The 20,566-nt window shown below is 39.7% G+C and overlaps 1 protein-coding gene across 3 annotated transcripts in view; it reads left to right on the forward strand.

The window, feature by feature from the left end:
• The window catches only part of LOC147008220 (SWI/SNF-related matrix-associated actin-dependent regulator of chromatin subfamily A containing DEAD/H box 1B-like), a 37,199-nt gene extending 17,013 nt beyond the window's left edge, over positions 1 to 20,186 (forward strand). For all 3 annotated transcript variants that reach the window (XM_085865100.1, XM_085865101.1, XM_085865099.1), the window contains exons 6-9: positions 14,740 to 14,858; positions 15,679 to 15,861; positions 18,777 to 18,877; positions 19,923 to 20,186. In XM_085865100.1, the coding sequence (XP_085721226.1) occupies positions 14,740 to 14,858; positions 15,679 to 15,861; positions 18,777 to 18,877; positions 19,923 to 20,017 (498 nt within the window). In that variant the 3' untranslated portion in view covers positions 20,018 to 20,186. The remainder of the gene's footprint in view (positions 1 to 14,739; positions 14,859 to 15,678; positions 15,862 to 18,776; positions 18,878 to 19,922) is intronic.
• The last annotated feature ends 380 nt before the right edge of the window (positions 20,187 to 20,566 follow it).

The following is a 20,566-nucleotide window of genomic DNA, read 5'->3' on the forward strand; positions in this document are numbered from 1 at the left end:
ACCGTTAAGACTATGATACTAATCACCGTTAAGACTGTTACACTAATCACCTATTAAGACTATTACACTAATCACCGTTAAGACTGTTACACTAATCACCATTAAGATTGTTACACTAATCACCGTTAAGACTATTACACTAATCACCGTTAAGACTATTACACCAATCACCGTTAAGACTATTACACTAATCACCGTTAAGACTGTTACACTAATCACCGTTAAGACTATTACACTAAACACCGTTAAGACTATTACACTAAACAACTGCGTTAAGACTATTAGACTAATCACCGTTAAGACTATTACACCAATCACCGTTAAGACTGTTACACTAATCACCGTTAAGACTGTTACACTAATCACCGTTAAGATTGTTACACTAATCACCGTTAAGACTGTTACACTAATCACCGTTAAGACTGTTACACTAATCACCGTTAAGACTGTTACACTAATCACCGTTAAGACTATTACACCAATCACCGTTAAGACTGTTACACTAATCACCGTTAAGATTGTTACACTAATCACCCGTTAAGACTGTTACACTAATCACTGCGTTAAGATTGTTACACTAATCACCGTTAAGACTATTACACCAATCACCGTTAAGACTGTTACACTAATCACCGTTAAGACTGTTACACTAATCACCGTTAAGACTGTTACACTAATCACCGTTAAGACTGTTACACTAATCACCGTTAAGACTGTTACACTAATCACCGTTAAGACTGTTACACTAATCACCGTTAAGACTGTTACACTAATCACCATTAAGACTATTACACTAATCACTGTTAAGACTATTACACTAATCACCGTTAAGACTATTACACCAATCGCCGAAAAGACTATTACACGAATCACCGTTAAGACTATTACACTAATCACCGTTAAGACAATTACACTAATCACCGTTAAGACTGTTACACTAATCACCGTTAAGACTGTTACACTAATCACCGTTAAGACTGTTACACTAATCACCGTTAAGACTGTTACACTAATCACCGTTAAGACTGTTACACTAATCACCGTTAAGACTGTTACACTAATCACCGTTAAGACTGTTACACTAATCACCGTTAAGACTGTTACACTAATCACCGTTAAGACTATTACACCAATCACCGTTAAGACTGTTACACTAATCACCGTTAAGATTGTTACACTAATCACCGTTAAGACTGTTACACTAATCACCGTTAAGATTGTTACACTAATCACCGTTAAGACTATTACACCAATCACCGTTAAGACTGTTACACTAATCACCGTTAAGACTGTTACACTAATCACCGTTAAGACTGTTACACTAATCACCGTTAAGACTGTTACACTAATCACTGTTAAGACTGTTACACTAATCACCGTTAAGACTGTTACACTAATCACCGTTAAGACTGTTACACTAATCACTGCGTTAAAGACTGTTACACTAATCACCGTTAAGACTGTTACACTAATCACCGTTAAGACTATTACACTAATCACTGTTAAGACTATTACGAATCACGTTAAGGCGATTACACTAATCACCGTTAAGACAATTACACTAATCACCGTTAAGACTATTACACTAATCACCGTTAAGACTGTTACACTAATCACCGTTAAGACTTACACTAATCACCGTTAAGACGATTACACTAATCACCGTAAAGACTATTACACTAATCACCGTTAAGACTGTTACACTAATCACCGTTAGGAACTATTACACTAATCACCGTTAAGACTATTACACCAATCACCCCGTTAAGACTATTACACTAATCACCGTTAAGACTATTACACCAATCGCCGAAAAAGACTATTATACGAATCACCGTTAAGACGATTACACTAATCACCGTTAAGACAATTACACTAATCACCGTTAAGACTATTACACCAATCACCGTTAAGACTATTACACTAATCACCGTTAAGACTATTGCACTAATCACCGTTAAGACTATTACACTAATCACCGTTAAGACTATTACACTAATCACCGTTAAGACTATTACACTAATCACCGTTAAGACTATTACACTAATCACCGTTAAGACTATTGCACTAATCACCGTTAAGACTATTACACTAATCACCGTTAAGACTATTACACCAATCGCCGAAAAGACTATTACACGAATCACCGTTAAGACAATTACACTAATCACCGTTAAGACTGTTACACTAATCACCGTTAAGACTGTTACACTAATCACCGTTAAGACTGTTACACTAATCACCGTTAAGACTGTTACACTAATCACCGTTAAGACTGTTACACTAATCACCGTTAAGACTGTTACACTAATCACTGTCGTTAAAGACTGTTACACTAATCACCGTTAAGACTGTTACACTAATCACCGTTAAGACTGTTACACTAATCACCGTTAAGACTATTACACCAATCACCGTTAAGACTGTTACACTAATCACCGTTAAGATTGTTACACTAATCACCGTTAAGACTGTTACACTAATCACCGTTAAGATTGTTACACTAATCACCGTTAAGACTATTACACCAATCACCGTTAAGACTGTTACACTAATCACCGTTAAGACTGTTACACTAATCACCGTTAAGACTGTTACACTAATCACCGTTAAGACTGTTACACTAATCACCGTTAGGGACTGTTACACTAATCACTGCGTTAAGACTGTTACACTAATCTCCGTTAAGACTGTTACACTAATCACCGTTAAGACTGTTACACTAATCACCGTTAAGACTGTTACACTAATCACCGTTAAGACTGTTACACTAATCACCGTTAAGACTATTACACCAATCACCGTTAAGACTGTTACACTAATCACCGTTAAGATTGTTACACTAATCAACGGTAAGACTGATACACTAATCACCGTTAAAGATTGTTACACTAATCACCGTTAAGACTATTACACCAATCACTGATTAAAGACTGTTACACTAATCACCGTTAAGACTGTTACACTAATCACCGTTAAGACTATTACACTAATCACCGTTAAGACTATTACACTAATCACCGTTAAGACTATTGCACTAATCACCGTTAAGACTATTACACGAATCACCGTTAAGACGATTACACTAATCACCGTTAAGACAATTACACTAATCACCGTTAAGACTGTTACACTAATCACCGTTAAGACTGTTACACTAATCACCGTTAAGACTGTTACACTAATCACCGTTAAGACTGTTACACTAATCACCGTTAAGACTGTTACACTAATCACCGTTAAGACTGTTACACTAATCACCGTTAAGACTGTTACACTAATCACCGTTAAGACTGTTACACTAATCACCGTTAAGACTGTTACACTAATCACCGTTAAGACTGTTACACTAATCACCGTTAAGACTATTACACTAATCACCGTTAAGACTATTGCACTAATCACCGTTAAGACTATTACACTAATCACCGTTAAGACTATTACACTAATCACCGTTAAGACTATTACACTAATCACCGTTAAGACTATTACACTAATCACCGTTAAGACTATTGCACTAATCACCGTTAAGACTATTACACTAATCACCGTTAAGACTATTACACCAATCGCGAAAAAAGACTATTACCACAGAATCACCGTTAAGGACGATTACACTAATCACCGTTAAGACAATTACACTAATCACCGTTAAGACTGTTACACTAATCACCGTTAAGACTGTTACACTAATCACCGTTAAGACTGTTACACTAATCACCGTTAAGACTGTTACACTAATCACCGTTAAGACTATGATACTAATCACCGTTAAGACTGTTACACTAATCACCTATTAAGACTATTACACTAATCACCGTTAAGACTGTTACACTAATCACCATTAAGATTGTTACACTAATCACCGTTAAGACTATTACACTAATCACCGTTAAGACTATTACACCAATCACCGTTAAGACTATTACACTAATCACCGTTAAGACTGTTACACTAATCACCGTTAAGACTATTACACTAAACACCGTTAAGACTATTACACTAAACACCGTTAAGACTATTAGACTAATCACCGTTAAGACTATTACACCAATCACCGTTAAGACTGTTACACTAATCACCGTTAAGACTGTTACACTAATCACCGTTAAGATTGTTACACTAATCACCGTTAAGACTGTTACACTAATCACCGTTAAGACTGTTACACTAATCACCGTTAAGACTGTTACACTAATCACCGTTAAGACTATTACACCAATCACCGTTAAGACTGTTACACTAATCACCGTTAAGATTGTTACACTAATCACCGTTAAGACTGTTACACTAATCACCGTTAAGATTGTTACACTAATCACCGTTAAGACTATTACACCAATCACCGTTAAGACTGTTACACTAATCACCGTTAAGACTGTTACACTAATCACCGTTAAGACTGTTACACTAATCACCGTTAAGACTGTTACACTAATCACCGTTAAGACTGTTACACTAATCACCGTTAAGACTGTTACACTAATCACCGTTAAGACTGTTACACTAATCACCATTAAGACTATTACACTAATCACTGTTAAGACTATTACACTAATCACCGTTAAGACTATTACACCAATGGCTTGAAAAAGACTATTACATCGAATCACCGTTAAGACTATTACACTAATCACCGTTAAGACAATTACACTAATCACCGTTAAGACTGTTACACCTAATCACCGTTAAGACTGTTACACTAATCACCGTTAAGACTGTTACACTAATCACCGTTAAGACTGTTACACTAATCACCGTTAAGACTGTTACACTAATCACCGTTAAGACTGTTACACTAATCACCGTTAAGACTGTTACACTAATCACCGTTAAGACTGTTACACTAATCACCGTTAAGACTATTACACCAATCACCGTTAAGACTGTTACACTAATCACCGTTAAGATTGTTACACTAATCACCGTTAAGACTGTTACACTAATTACCGTTAAGATTGTTACACTAATCACCGTTAAGACTATTACACCAATCACCGTTAAGACTGTTACACTAATCACCGTTAAGACTGTTACACTAATCACCGTTAAGACTGTTACACTAATCACCGTTAAGACTGTTACACTAATCACTGTTAAGACTGTTACACTAATCACCGTTAAGACTGTTACACTAATCACCGTTAAGACTGTTACACTAATCACCGTTAAGACTGTTACACTAATCACCGTTAAGACTGTTACACTAATCACCGTTAAGACTATTACACTAATCACTGTTAAGACTATTACCACTGAATCACCGTTAAAGGCGATTACACTAATCACCGTTAAGACAATTACACTAATCACCGTTAAGACTATTACACTAATCACCGTTAAGACTGTTACACTAATCACCGTTAAGACTTACACTAATCACCGTTAAAGGCGATTACACTAATCACCGTAAAGACTGTTACACTAATCACCGTTCAGACTGTTACACTAATCACCGTTAAGACTATTACACTAATCACCGTTAAGACTATTACACCAATCACCGTTGAGACTATTACACTAATCACCGTTAAGACTATTACACCAATCGCCGAGAAAAAGACTATTACAGAATCACCCGTTGAAGGCGATTACACTAATCACCGTTAAGACAATTACACTAATCACCGTTAAGACTATTACACCAATCACCGTTAAGACTATTACACTAATCACCGTTAAGACTATTGCACTAATCACCGTTAAGACTATTACACTAATCACCGTTAAGACTATTACACTAATCACCTTTAAGACTATTACACTAATCACTGCCGTTAAGACTATTACACTAATCACCGGTAAGACTATTGCACTAATCACCGTTAAGACTATTACACTAATCACCGTTAAGACTATTACACCAATGTGCCGAAAAAGACTATTACCGCGAATCACCGTTACGACGATTACACTAATCACCGTTAAGACAATTACACTAATCACCGTTAAGACTGTTACACTAATCACCGTTAAGACTGTTACACTAATCACCGTTAAGACTGTTACACTAATCACCGTTAAGACTGTTACACTAATCACCGTTAAGACTGTTACACTAATCACCGTTAAGACTGTTACACTAATCACCGTTAAGACTGTTACACTAATCACCGTTAAGACTGTTACACTAATCACCGTTAAGACTGTTACACTAATCACCGTTAAGACTATTACACCAATCACCGTTAAGACTGTTACACTAATCACCGTTAAGATTGTTACACTAATCACCGTTAAGACTGTTACACTAATCACCGTTAAGATTGTTACACTAATCACCGTTAAGACTATTACACCAATCACCGTTAAGACTGTTACACTAATCACCGTTAAGACTGTTACACTAATCACCGTTAAGACTGTTACACTAATCACCGTTAAGACTGTTACACTAATCACCGTTAAGACTGTTACACTAATCACCGTTAAGACTATTACACTAATCACCGTTAAGACTATTACACCAATCACCGTTGAGACTATTACACTAATCACCGTTAAGACTATTACACCAATCGCCGAAAAGACTATTACACGAATCACCGTTAAGACGATTACACTAATCACCGTTAAGACAATTACACTAATCACCGTTAAGACTATTACACCAATCACCGTTAAGACTATTACACTAATCACCGTTAAGACTATTGCACTAATCACCGTTAAGACTATTACACTAATCACCGTTAAGACTGTTACACTAATCACCGTTAAGACTGTTACACTAATCACCGTTAAGACTATTACACTAATCACCGTTAAGACTATTACACCAATCACCGTTGAGACTATTACACTAATCACCGTTAAGACTATTACACCAATCGCCGAAAAGACTATTACACGAATCACCGTTAAGACGATTACACTAATCACCGTTAAGACAATTACACTAATCACCGTTAAGACTATTACACCAATCACCGTTAAGACTATTACACTAATCACCGTTAAGACTATTGCACTAATCACCCGTTAAGACTATTACACTAATCACCGTTAAGACTATTACACTAATCACCGTTAAAGACTATTACACTAATCACCGTTAAGACTATTACACTAATCACCGTTAAGACCTATTGCACTAATCACAGTTTAGACTATTACACTAATCACCGTTAAGACTATTACACCAATCGCCGAAAGACTATTACACGAATCACCGTTAAGGCAGATTACACTAATCACCGTTAAGACAATTACACTAATCACCGTTAAGACTGTTACACTAATCACCCGTTAAGACTGTTACACTAATCACCGTTAAGACTGTTACACTAATCACCGTTAAGACTGTTACACTAATCACCGTTAAGACTGTTACACTAATCACCGTTAAGACTGTTACACTAATCACCGTTAAGACTGTTACACTAATCACCGTTAAGACTGTTACACTAATCACCGTTAAGACTGTTACACTAATCACCGTTAAGACTATTACACCAATCACCGTTAAGACTGTTACACTAATCACCGTTAAGATTGTTACACTAATCACCGTTAAGACTGTTACACTAATCACCGTTAAGATTGTTACACTAATCACCGTTAAGACTATTACACCAATCACCGTTAAGACTGTTACACTAATCACCGTTAAGACTGTTACACTAATCACCGTTAAGACTGTTACACTAATCACCGTTAAGACTGTTACACTAATCACCGTTAAGACTGTTACACTAATCACCGTTAAGACTGTTACACTAATCACCGTTAAGACTGTTACACTAATCACCGTTAAGACTGTTACACTAATCACCGTTAAGACTGTTACACTAATCACCGTTAAGACTGTTACACTAATCACCGTTAAGACTATTACACCAATCACCGTTAAGACTGTTACACTAATCACAGTTAAGATTGTTACACTAATCACCGTTAAGACTGTTACACTAATCACCCGTTAAGATTGTTACACTAATCACCCGTTAAGACTATTACACCAATCACCGTTAAGACTGTTACACTAATCACCGGCGTTAAGACTGTTACACTAATCACCGTTAACACTATCACACTAATCACCGTTAAGACTATTACACTAATCACCGTTAAGACTATTGCACTAATCACCCGTTAAAGACTATTACCACGAATCACCGTTAAGGCGATTACACTAATCACCGTTAAGACAATTACACTAATCACCGCGTTAAGACTGTTACACTAATCACCGTTAAGACTGTTACACTAATCACCGTTAAGACTGTTACACTAATCACCGTTAAGACTGTTACACTAATCACCGTTAAGACTGTTACACTAATCACCGTTAAGACTGTTACACTAATCACCGTTAAGACTGTTACACTAATCACCGTTAAGACTGTTACACCTAATCACCGTTAAGACTGTTACACTAATCGTTAAGACTGTTACACTAATCACAGTTAAGACTAATTACACCAATCACCGTTAAGACTGTTACACTAATCACCGTTAAGACTGTTACACTAATCACCGTTAAGACTGTTACACTAATCACCGTTAAGACTGTTACACTAATCACCGTTAAGACTGTTACACTAATCACCGTTAAGACTGTTACACTAATCACCGTTAAGACTGTTACACTAATCACCGTTAAGACTGTTACACTAATCACCGTTAAGACTATTACACCAATCACCGTTAAGACTGTTACACTAATCACCGTTAAGATTGTTACACTAATCACCGTTAAGACTGTTACACTAATCACCGTTAAGACTATTACACCAATCACCGTTAAGACTGTTACACTAATCACCGTTAAGACTGTTACACTAATCACCGTTAAGACTGTTACACTAATCACCGTTAAGACTGTTACACTAATCACCGTTAAGACTGTTACACTAATCACCGTTAAGACTGTTACACTAATCACCGTTAAGACTGTTACACTAATCACCGTTAAGACTATTACACTAATCACTGTTAAGACTATTACACGAATCACCGTTAAGACGATTACACTAATCACCGTTAAGACAATTACACTAATCACCGTTAAGACTATTACACTAATCACCGTTAAGACTGTTACACTAATCACCGTTAAGACTTACACTAATCACCGTTAAGACGATTACACTAATCACCGTAAAGACTATTACACTAATCACCGTTAAGACTGTTACACTAATCACCGTTAAGACTATTACACCAATCACCGTTAAGACTGTTACACTAATCACCGTTAAGACTGTTACACTAATCACCGTTAAGACTGTTACACTAATCACCGTTAAGACTGTTACACTAATCACCGTTAAGACTGTTACACTAATCACCGTTAAGACTGTTACACTAATCACCGTTAAGACTGTTACACTAATCACCGTTAAGACTATTACACTAATCACTGTTAAGACTATTACACTAATCACCGTTAAGACTATTACACCAATCGCCGGAAAAAGACTATTACCTCGAATCACCGTTAAGACTATTACACCTAATCACCGTTAAGACAATTACACTAATCACCGTTAAGACTGTTACACTAATCACCGTTAAGACTGTTACACTAATCACCGTTAAGACTGTTACACTAATCACCGTTAAGACTGTTACACTAATCACCGTTAAGACTGTTACACTAATCACCGTTAAGACTGTTACACTAATCACCGTTAAGACTGTTACACTAATCACCTGCGATTAAGACTTTATTTACACTAATCACCGTTAAGACTATTACACCAATCACACGTTAAGACTGTTACACTAATCACCGTTAAGATTGTTACACTAATCACCGTTAAGACTGTTACACTAATCACCGTTAAGATTGTTACACTAATCACCGTTAAGACTATTACACCAATCACCGTTAAGACTGTTACACTAATCACCGTTAAGACTGTTACACTAATCACCGTTAAGACTGTTACGCACCTAATCACCGTTAAGACTGTTACACTAATCACTGTTAAGACTGTTACACTAATCACCGTTAAGACTGTTACACTAATCACCGTTAAGACTGTTACACTAATCACCGTTAAGACTGTTACACTAATCACCGTTAAGACTGTTACACTAATCACCGTTAAGACTATTACACTAATCACTGTTAAGACTATTACACGAATCACCGTTAAGACGATTACACTAATCACCGTTAAGACAATTACACTAATCACCGTTAAGACTATTACACTAATCACCGTTAAGACTGTTACACTAATCACCGTTAAGACTTACACTAATCACCGTTAAGACGATTACACTAATCACCGTAAAGACTATTACACTAATCACCGTTAAGACTGTTACACTAATCACCGTTAAGACTATTACACTAATCACCGTTAAGACTATTACACCAATCACCGTTAAGACTATTACACTAATCACCGTTAAGACTATTACACCAATCGCCGAAAAGACTATTACACGAATCACCGTTAAGACGATTACACTAATCACCGTTAAGACAATTACACTAATCACCGTTAAGACTATTACACCAATCACCGTTAAGACTATTACACTAATCACCGTTAAGACTATTGCACTAATCACCGTTAAGACTATTACACTAATCACCGTTAAGACTATTACACTAATCACCGTTAAGACTATTACACTAATCACCGTTAAGACTATTACACTAATCACCGTTAAGACTATTGCACTAATCACCGTTAAGACTATTACACTAATCACCGTTAAGACTATTACACCAATCGCCGAAAAGACTATTACACGAATCACCGTTAAGACGATTACACTAATCACCGTTAAGACAATTACACTAATCACCGTTAAGACTGTTACACTAATCACCGTTAAGACTGTTACACTAATCACCGTTAAGACTGTTACACTAATCACCGTTAAGACTGTTACACTAATCACCGTTAAGACTGTTACACTAATCACCGTTAAGACTGTTACACTAATCACCGTTAAGACTGTTGTTACACTAATCACCGTTAAGACTGTTACACCTAATCACCGTTAAGACTATTACACCAATCACCTGTTACACTAATCACCGTTAAGACTATTACACCAATCACCGTTAAGACTGTTACACTAATCACCGTTAAGATTACATGTTACACTAATCACTCTTAAGACTGTTACACCAATAATCACTGCTAAGACTGTTACACTAATCACTGCGTTAAAGTTACACTGTTACACTAATCACGTTAAGACTGTTACAGACTATTTTACCAATCACCGTTAAGACTGTTACACTAATCACCGTTAAGACTATTTATCACCGTTAAGACTATTACGCTAATACACCAATCACCGTTAAGACTGTTACACTAATCACCCGTTAAGACTATTACACCAACTACCTGGCGGAAAGACTACCACCCGAATCACCGTTAAGGCGATTACACTAATGCCGTTAAGACAATTACACTAATCACCGTTAAGACTATTACACCAACACGTTAAATTCAACTACACTAATCACCGTTAAGACTCACCGTTGAACACTAATCACCCGTTAAGACTGTTACACTAATCACCGTTAAGACTATTACACAATCACCGTTGAGACTATTACACTAATCACTAATCACCGTTAAGACTATAAGGCGATTACACCTAATCACCGAGACAATTACACTAACGTTACTATTACACAATCACCCCGTTAAGACTATTACACCTAATCACCGTTAAGACTATTGCACTACATCACCGTTAAGACTATTACACTAATCCCGTTAAGACTATTACACTAATCACCAAGACAATTAAGACTATTACACTAATCACACGTTGAACTATTACACTATTGCACTAATCACCGTTTGGAGCTATTATAAATACCGTTAAGACTATTACACCAATCGCCGAAAAAGACTATTACCGTTAAGAATCACCGTTAAGGCAGGTGCACTAATCACCGTTAAGACAATTACACTAATCACCGTTAAGACTATTACACTAATCACCGTTAAGACAACTGTTACACACTAATCACCGTTAAGACTAGGCTGTTACACTAATCACCGTTAAGAGACTATTACTAATCACCGTTAAAGACTGTTACACTAATCACCGTTAAGACTATTACACTAATCACCGTTAAGACTATTACACTAATCCACCCGTTAAGACTAGGCCTGTTACACTAATCACCGCTAAGACTATTACACTAATCACCGCTAAGAGCCATTGTTCACTAATCACCCCGTTTAAGACTGTTACACCTAACACTAATCATTAAGACTAGTATACACCAATCACCGTTAAGACAATCGCCGAAGTTACACTAATCACCGTTAAGATTGTTACACTAATCACCGCACCCCGTTAAGACTAAGACAATTACACTAATCACCGTTAAGAGACTACATCTTCCGTTAAGACTAACCACCAATCACCGTTAAGACTGACACAATTACAATCATCACCGTTAAGACTGTTACACTAATCACGTTAAGACTGTTACACTAATCACTGCTCAAAGACTCACCGTACACTAAGACTGTTACTAAGACTAATCACACCAATCATCATGACCCCTGTTACACCAATCACTGCTAAGACTATTACACCAATCAACCGTTAAGACGCTGTTACACTAATCTCACCGTTAAGAGTTACACTAATCACCGTTACCGCGGCGACTGTTACACCAATCACCGTTAAGATTGTTACACCTAATCAATGCGTTAAGACTATTACACCAATCACCGTTACACCAATCACCGCGGTTACACTAATCACCGTTAAGATTGTTACACCAATCATCGCTAAGACTGTTACACCAATCACTGCTAAGACTGTTACACCAATCACCGTTAAGACTAATCACTGCTAAGACTGTTACACCAATCACTGCTAAGACTGTTACACCAACTACTGCTAAGACTGTTACACTAACTCACATTCAGACTGTTACACCAATCACTGCTAAGACTATTACACCAATCACTGCTAAGAGACTGTTACACCAATCACCTGCTAAGATTGTTCACTAATCATCATCAAGAACTGTTACACCAATCACTGCTAAGATTGTTACACCAATCACTGCTATGACCATTAAGACTATTACACTAATCACCGTTAAGACTATTACACTAATCACCGTTAAGACTATTACACTAATCACCGTTAAGACTATGATACTAATCACCGTTAAGACTATTACACTAATCACCGTTAAGACTGTTACACTAATCACCGTTAAGACTATTACACTAATCACCGTTAAGACTATTACACTAATCACCGTTAAGACTATTACACTAATCACCGTTAAGACTATTACACTAATCACCGTTAAGACTATTACACTAATCACCGTTAAGACTATTACACCAATCACCGTTAAGACTATTACACTAATCACCGTTAAGACTATTACACTAATCACCGTTAAGACTATTACACTAATCACCGTTAAGACTATTACACTAATCACCGTTAAGACTATTACACTAATCACCGTTAAGACTATTACACTAATCACCGTTAAGACTATTACACTAATCACCGTTAAGACTATTACACTAATCACCGTTAAGACTATTACACTAATCACCGTTAAGACTATTACACTAATCACCGTTAAGACTATTACACTAATCACCGTTAAGACTATTACACTAATCACCGTTAAGACTATTACACTAATCACCGTTAAGACTATTACACTAATCACCGTTAAGACTATTACACTAATCACCGTTAAGACTATTACACTAATCACCGTTAAGACTATTACACTAATCACCGTTAAGACGATTACACTAATCACCGTTAAGACTCTTGGAGGATCCCTAAGTAAGTAAGGATAAGTTACCGCACATATGATACATCACTATGACGTCATATCAATTTTTATGACGTCATTCCTATTTTTTGACATTTTTTGTTTCACAACCCAGAGTTTTCATCGGATCTTCGTGAAACTTGCCATGTATATGCACAAAGCCCACGCGCAGACAGTAACCATCTCCGATTTTGGAAATTCTTCCGAGAGAAAAAGTTGACGTCATAATATCACCGCGAATGGAAATCGCCGATCCCATTATCTCCGAAACTAGGCAAGCTGTTTGAATTTTGTTTGCGGGAATCAAGCCGGGCATCAGCACAGATAATTTATCGCAAACCTGATACATCACAATGACGTCATATTCGTTTTTATAACGTCATCATTCAGAGGACGAGAATCTTAGCTCATTTGAGCTTGTTTTTTTCACCAGGTATGCCGTCTCGTGGTTTTGTCCTGAATCTCGAAGTCTTCCCCAACGTTTGAGATTGCCGGCGGAAAATTTGATTGGTCAAGATGACGTCATATTTTTAACTAAGTATTGCTGAGCTGGAGGTTTTTAGAAGTGACAGGAAGTCGATTTGTGTTTTACAGTGTTCAAGTATATCATCCAATTTAAATAAAATTAAAGGTTTTAAAGGCTGGAGGGGAAAAAAATTATTTTCTCCGGAAGTTAACCGCCATCGATTACACCACCTGATTTATTGAACAAGTTGCATGAGTTATTCGTCCCTGTTGTTTGTGTCCTTTAGGATGTCCCTGAAAACAGTGAGTTTCCTCTCTGGAATGATTTTCATGTTGTCTTTCACCGCCAAACAGGGAGACTTGCCTTCTCTTTTCGTGGCGTACGTTATTCTGCCTGGAAATGAATGTCGTGCACCTCTGCCTGACGTACTCCCGTTTCAAGCCCTGAGTGTTCGAGACTGTTGCCTTGGTTAAAAGGATGGCGGCTCATTGTTTTTGCATCTTGCTCTGTGCAGGGAGACAGGGTGGCACTTTTCTCTCAGTTCACTTCAATGCTGGATATTCTTGAATGTTTGCTCTCGAATCTACATCTCCGCTTCTTACGCTTCGATGGCAGCACACCCGTTGCTGAAAGGTAATGATAATGCAGAATGGGGGGGAGGGGGAGAGGGGATAACAGGTAAGAGGGTAGCCCACAAAGGGGCTTGGCTGTGCTCAAAGGCTGCACATCCAGGCTGTCAGCCATCTCATCTGCTGTCTGATTTGCAGTTTGGCCAAAAAGAGCGCTGCATCTTGGAGCATGCAACTCTACTCCGACTGTCTCGTACATCAGGAAAACTATACATATATATATATATATATATATATATATATATATATATATATATATATATATATATATATATATATATATATATATATATATATATATATACCACTATCTCAAAAATAGAGGAATAGTAGAAGATGGATGTCATTCTGGTAACCTTGTGAAATGCACTGCTTCCAATTAGCTTAATTAGCTCTGCACCGAAGTCCAGACGAAGGATGCTTTCACCCCTGTTCATCCGTCTTGTGTGATATCTCAAAAGGTTGTGGACGGATTCGGGCGAAATTTGTTGGACAGGTTGGGTGCATGACAAGGATCAATTGGTTCGATTTTAGTGAAGATCCAGATCCTTCACCATTGAGTGATGGCGCCAAAAACTATGTATTGGCCGATATCTCAAAAGGTTGTGGACGAGTTATGTCAAAACTTTGTGGATGAGTTGGTCAGGTGACGAGAACGAGCCGATTCGATTTTGGTTCAGGTCCGGATCCACCTCCGGCCTATCAGTGGGATACAAAACGTGAACTGTTCAGCCTGACGGAGGTACGCGCTCTACCCAGTGCCGTTCTAGTTTCTGTCTGTGCACCTTGTACAAGCATCTATAAGTTCCTCTTTTGTGTTTCAGGCAAGAACTATTGGATCAATTCGTGGAAGACCCTGATATATTTGCCTTCCTGCTGTCGACCCGTGCCGGAGGCCTCGGACTGAATCTCACAGCAGCGAGCGCTGTGATCATCCATGACCCAGACCTCAATCCCCACAACGATGAGCAGGCCGCTGCCAGGGTCCACAGGCTGGGCCAGACTCGGTTAGAAGCAACAAGTGCACCCACATTCTCTATTGGTTTCTGCTTGTCAGAATGTCTGCTTGTCAACTGGTAATGGCTTTTAATTTTTTTTTAATTCCAGTTTCGCATTCTTTCTTTGTTTTTCCTTGGCTGTCATTTGTGGTTCCTTGGCTGTCGGATCTCGTCTCGACGAACCATTCGACGCACTGAGCTTTCTCCTGTGGAGTCGTCATTTTCTTTGACATCACTCTGCAGTAACACTGCTCCCTCTTTGACAACCACCTGAAAAACAAAAAAAGACCTGAAAATACAGAAAAACGTTATGAGTTTCTGAATCATATAAACCAAAGGGTGTCGTCGTATCACTTGTGGTACTCAACATATCAACAACCAAAGTTGTCCAGGTCTTTTTGGAAAACCATGTACATCACCTGATCGAACATGTTACATTAATTATTCGTGCCTGTTGTTTGTGTCCTTTATGACGTCTTTAAAAAACAGTAAGTTTCCTGTTTGGAATGATTTTTCGAATTTGTTTGACTGCCAGGCAAGCAGACAGAGTAAATACATTATCTCACTCCTTTCACTTCGCGTGCACGGGGTAACTGCTGTATTACAATGTCGAGCCAGCAGTGGGAAGGTGTACGACACAGTTAAATGAAACATCTTTTGAAACGTGACTTTTTTTTTTTTTTTTTTTTTTTTTTTTTTGTATACCTTGGTCGAGGCTCGTATGAGAGCTAACACACAACTCACAGCAAGGAGGCATGAGACAAGAGGGGCGGGAGTGGAAGGGACAAATCATTGGGGAACAGACACAGGTGAACTGTGGAAGGGAGAGGGATGGGGATGGGACGGGGAACATGGCGAGGAGAAGATGGACATTACAGGGACTTTCAGGAAGGAAAGCAGGAGAATTGAAGGAAGTGGGCTTGGGTGGATTATCGGGGGTAGAAAAGATCGAGGATTTGGATGGGGGAAGATAAGAGGTGGTGGTGAACAGCTGTTTTGAAAGCCTGGAGGGAAGAATGGGAAAGAATAGAGTGAGGAAGTTTATTCCAAAGGCGGGAAAAAGAGGAATGAAAGAGTGAAGATGAGCAGTGATTCGTGATTTTGGTAGTTTTACCAGAAGGGGTTGTTGGCGGACCTTGAGCGCCCTGTGGAAATGTGGTTGGGACAAATCGCAGAGAGAGCAGGGCGGGCAAGGCTGGAGAGGAGTCGGTAGAAGACAGAAAGACCACCGACCAACCTGCGGTGATTGAGTGAGAGGCCCAAAGACTCAGCTTCATTGCGGGAGATGCCAATGATCTTAAAAGCCCTGGTTTCGACAGCGTGAAGTCGAGAAAGGTGGGAGGCAGGAGCACCAGCCCAGAGGGGAGAGCAGTACTCCATCAGGCTACGGACAAAAGCTTTGTAAGTGGTCAGGAGCTCAAGAGGGCCGAGGAAGGACTTTGCACGACGGAGGATTCCCAGTCGGCGACTGGCTTTTGAGGCAAGGTTGGAAATGTGACTTTCCCAGGAAAGGTCATGGCAGATAGTGAGACCGAGAAGCTTGAAAGAAAAGACTTCTTCCAGAGGATTGTTGAGAAAGTGGATGGGGGGGTTTTCTAAACGGTCCTTTCGAAGAGACATAGTGAGAGTGTGAGATTTGTCTGGATTGAAAGACATGTTCCACGTGTTGGACCAGTTTGTGATTTTATCCAGATCTGCAGTGAGCGAAGAAGCTGCTGCTTGCCGGTCTGAGGGATGACAGATGGTACGGCAGAGGGTGGAGTCATCGGCAAAGAGAAATAGAGGATTTTCCAGAGAGTCCGAGAGATCATTGATGAAAACCAGAAAAAGAACAGGGCCCAGAACGCTACCTTGAGGAACTCCAGCCTGCACAGGAAGAGGGGATGAAAGAACTCCATTTAGGGCCACACGTTGACTGCGACAGGAGAGGAAGTCTGCGAGCCATGAGTGGAGATGGCCTTGAATACCATGGGAAGAGAGTTTGGTGAGTAGGGCAGGGTGCCAGGGCAGAGTAGGGCAGACTTCTGAACTCATATCTGCGTGGACCTCATGCTCCTGAATTGTTCCATTTGCGAAGTAATGAAAACAACTTGTCATTTTTCTGATGGTGGGAAGCCGGAGACCAGTGCACCAGATGAGAAACTTTTTAAAATATTTTTTTATCGAGAGTCGAGGCTCGTGGAGGAGCCAGAACATAGAACGGATTAGGGAGCAACAGAACAAAGCGAACAGCAGAAGGAGTGGGGGGAATACACAGGGGTCAGGTTGAGGGACAACATCGAGAGAGATTTCGAAGATGAGGGATGTGACGAAGAATGAGGACGAGGGAAGGATAGAGGGGGTGGACAAGATGGATGCAGAAGCAAACTCTCAGGAAGGAAAAAAAACTGGTAATTTGGAAAGACGTGGGCTTGGAGAGAGTTAGTGAGGGTAGAAAAGATCATGGGTTTGGTTTGGGGATGATCTGAGAATGTTGTGAACAGCTGTCTTGAATATCTGGAGGGAAGAACGAGATTAAAGAGAATGTGGAAGTTGTTTCCACAGGTGGGATGAGTAGGGGTGAACCAGAAAGGATTGATGGTGGACCACGTGCACCTTGCGGAAACCTCGTGGGGACAAAATAGGGAAAGAGTCGAGGGTGCAAGACCAGGAAGGAGGCGGGAGAAGATAGAGAGACCATCGACCTGTCTGCGATGTGAAAGTGAAAGGCTCATGGACTCATATCAGCTTCATCGCGAGAGATTCCAATGATGTTGAAAGCCTTTGTTTCCATCGCTTCAAGCTGAGAAAGGTGTGCGCAGGGGAGCCAGCCCCAAGGGGAGAGCAGTGCTCCATCAAGCTGCGGACGAAGTTTGAGCATGGAGCATTGATGATTTATATGATGCGTACAAATGGAACTCAAACAATTTATCTTCTCTCCGCAGGCCGGTCAGGGTGATCCGGCTCATCACCGCTGACACTGTGGAGGAGCACATCGATACGCTTGGGAGACAGAAGCTTAATCTCCAACAAGAGCTTGACAATGGTAATAATGATTCCTCATCCATCTTCATGCACATTTCGGCCTTTTCATCCTCTGCGCTCTGCAGTAACACTGCTCCCTCCCTCATCGGTTTCATCCAGTTCGCATTTCAATTGACATTTCTCACTCAGATCATTCGTTGCTTTTGTTGTTGGTTTTTTTTCGATCTTTTTATTCCGTATGAAGTTCTTTTTTCATGGTATTGCCCTCCTACGTGTACATTTGTCCCATCTATTTGTTTACATCTTCATGCCAAAACCGTAGGAATCATTAGGCCAAGGGTACACAGCCATTTCAGTCCATTGGCTTTGTCATGTGATGTCACACGGAGGCCGATGGACGGGGTCCAAAGCTGTTAAAATCTCACGATGACTTCACATCCCAGTTGTTGTTTTTTGAATCGAATGGGAATTCTTTTGTGACATCTGTTGTTGCACGCTTCATTGAATTCCACTCGTGAATAAATGCTTGGTTGCCATATTTTCAATACTGATGCCCAGGTCTGCTCCGACATGATGCACGTAGCAGTGGCAGGCACCCACATTTTTTCATGAGACGCACGTCACCACACTGTGCAGTTGATTGCCTGTAAATCTCAGCTGGTTTGCCGTTTTCATTCGCTGGAAACCTCATTGCAATGTGCTATCTCCCAATCGACGACGTGCCGCAGCATCAGAGGCACGCAGACGCGATACTCCTCAGCACCGGGATCTTTATTCCCGCGAACAGCCGAACGGTATTAAACTAAACCGTGTTCACATGAGAACGGCACTCGGTCGAGCGCACACCTCCACCTGGCTGAACACTTCACGTTTTGTATCCCACTGATAGGCCAGACCTGCATCCGGACTTGAACCACAATCGAATCTCCTTGTTATTGTCACCTCCCCAACTCATCTACCAAGTTCCGTCGTAATCCGTCCACAACTTTTTGAGAAACATCAGCTCTGTCCACCTTCGGTGGCGGAGGTAATAAGCTTCGTCGCATTTGCCTTGTCTTTCCTCCTCATCCCGACCTCCGCATTGGGTTTTTGTTCCCTCTCCGCAGACGACATTTCCTTGGAAGTCATATCCATGCTGAAACAAACACTGCGTTGTGATCCTGACCTCGAACCTCCAGATCCACTGGGTTTTCCTCAATGAAGACAAACAAATTTTTTTTGCTCTCATTTCCAAAAATTGATGAATGCCTGAACTTTGTATGTTGTCGATTGATCCACTTTGTTGTTGTGAATATATTTGTTGAAATTTTGATGCCTGCCCACCTCTTCCCTTGGATGTCAAATATATTCCCAAACTTGCTTTTCCTTGATACCCTCATGTTTCCCCTTTTCCTGAAAGTTTTCTTAATATGCATCCCAATATTCTTCAATCTCGTTCTTCCCTGCAGGTATTCAACACAGCTGTTCACCACCATCTTAGCTCGTCCCCAATCCCAAACCATGATCTTTTCTACCCTCGTCAACACCCACCCCCAAACCCCAACCCCTCCTTCCAAATTTCCAGTTTTCCCCTATCAGAGCTTCCTTCTGTGTCCGTGTTATCCACCCCGTGCATCCTCCCCCCCCACCACCACCACGTGATGTCACGTCCCACGTCGCTTACCTCCAGCAGAATAATAAAAACCGTTTATTTAAAACTCCACGTTTATCTACTTTGTCCCTACGTTTGTTCCATTCACTGAGAGTCGCC

Source organism: Eptatretus burgeri, chromosome 20 (genome assembly GCF_056783735.1).
Source record: "Eptatretus burgeri isolate ZD-2024b chromosome 20, Ebu_testis_v1, whole genome shotgun sequence".
NCBI lineage: Eukaryota > Metazoa > Chordata > Myxini > Myxiniformes > Myxinidae > Eptatretus > Eptatretus burgeri.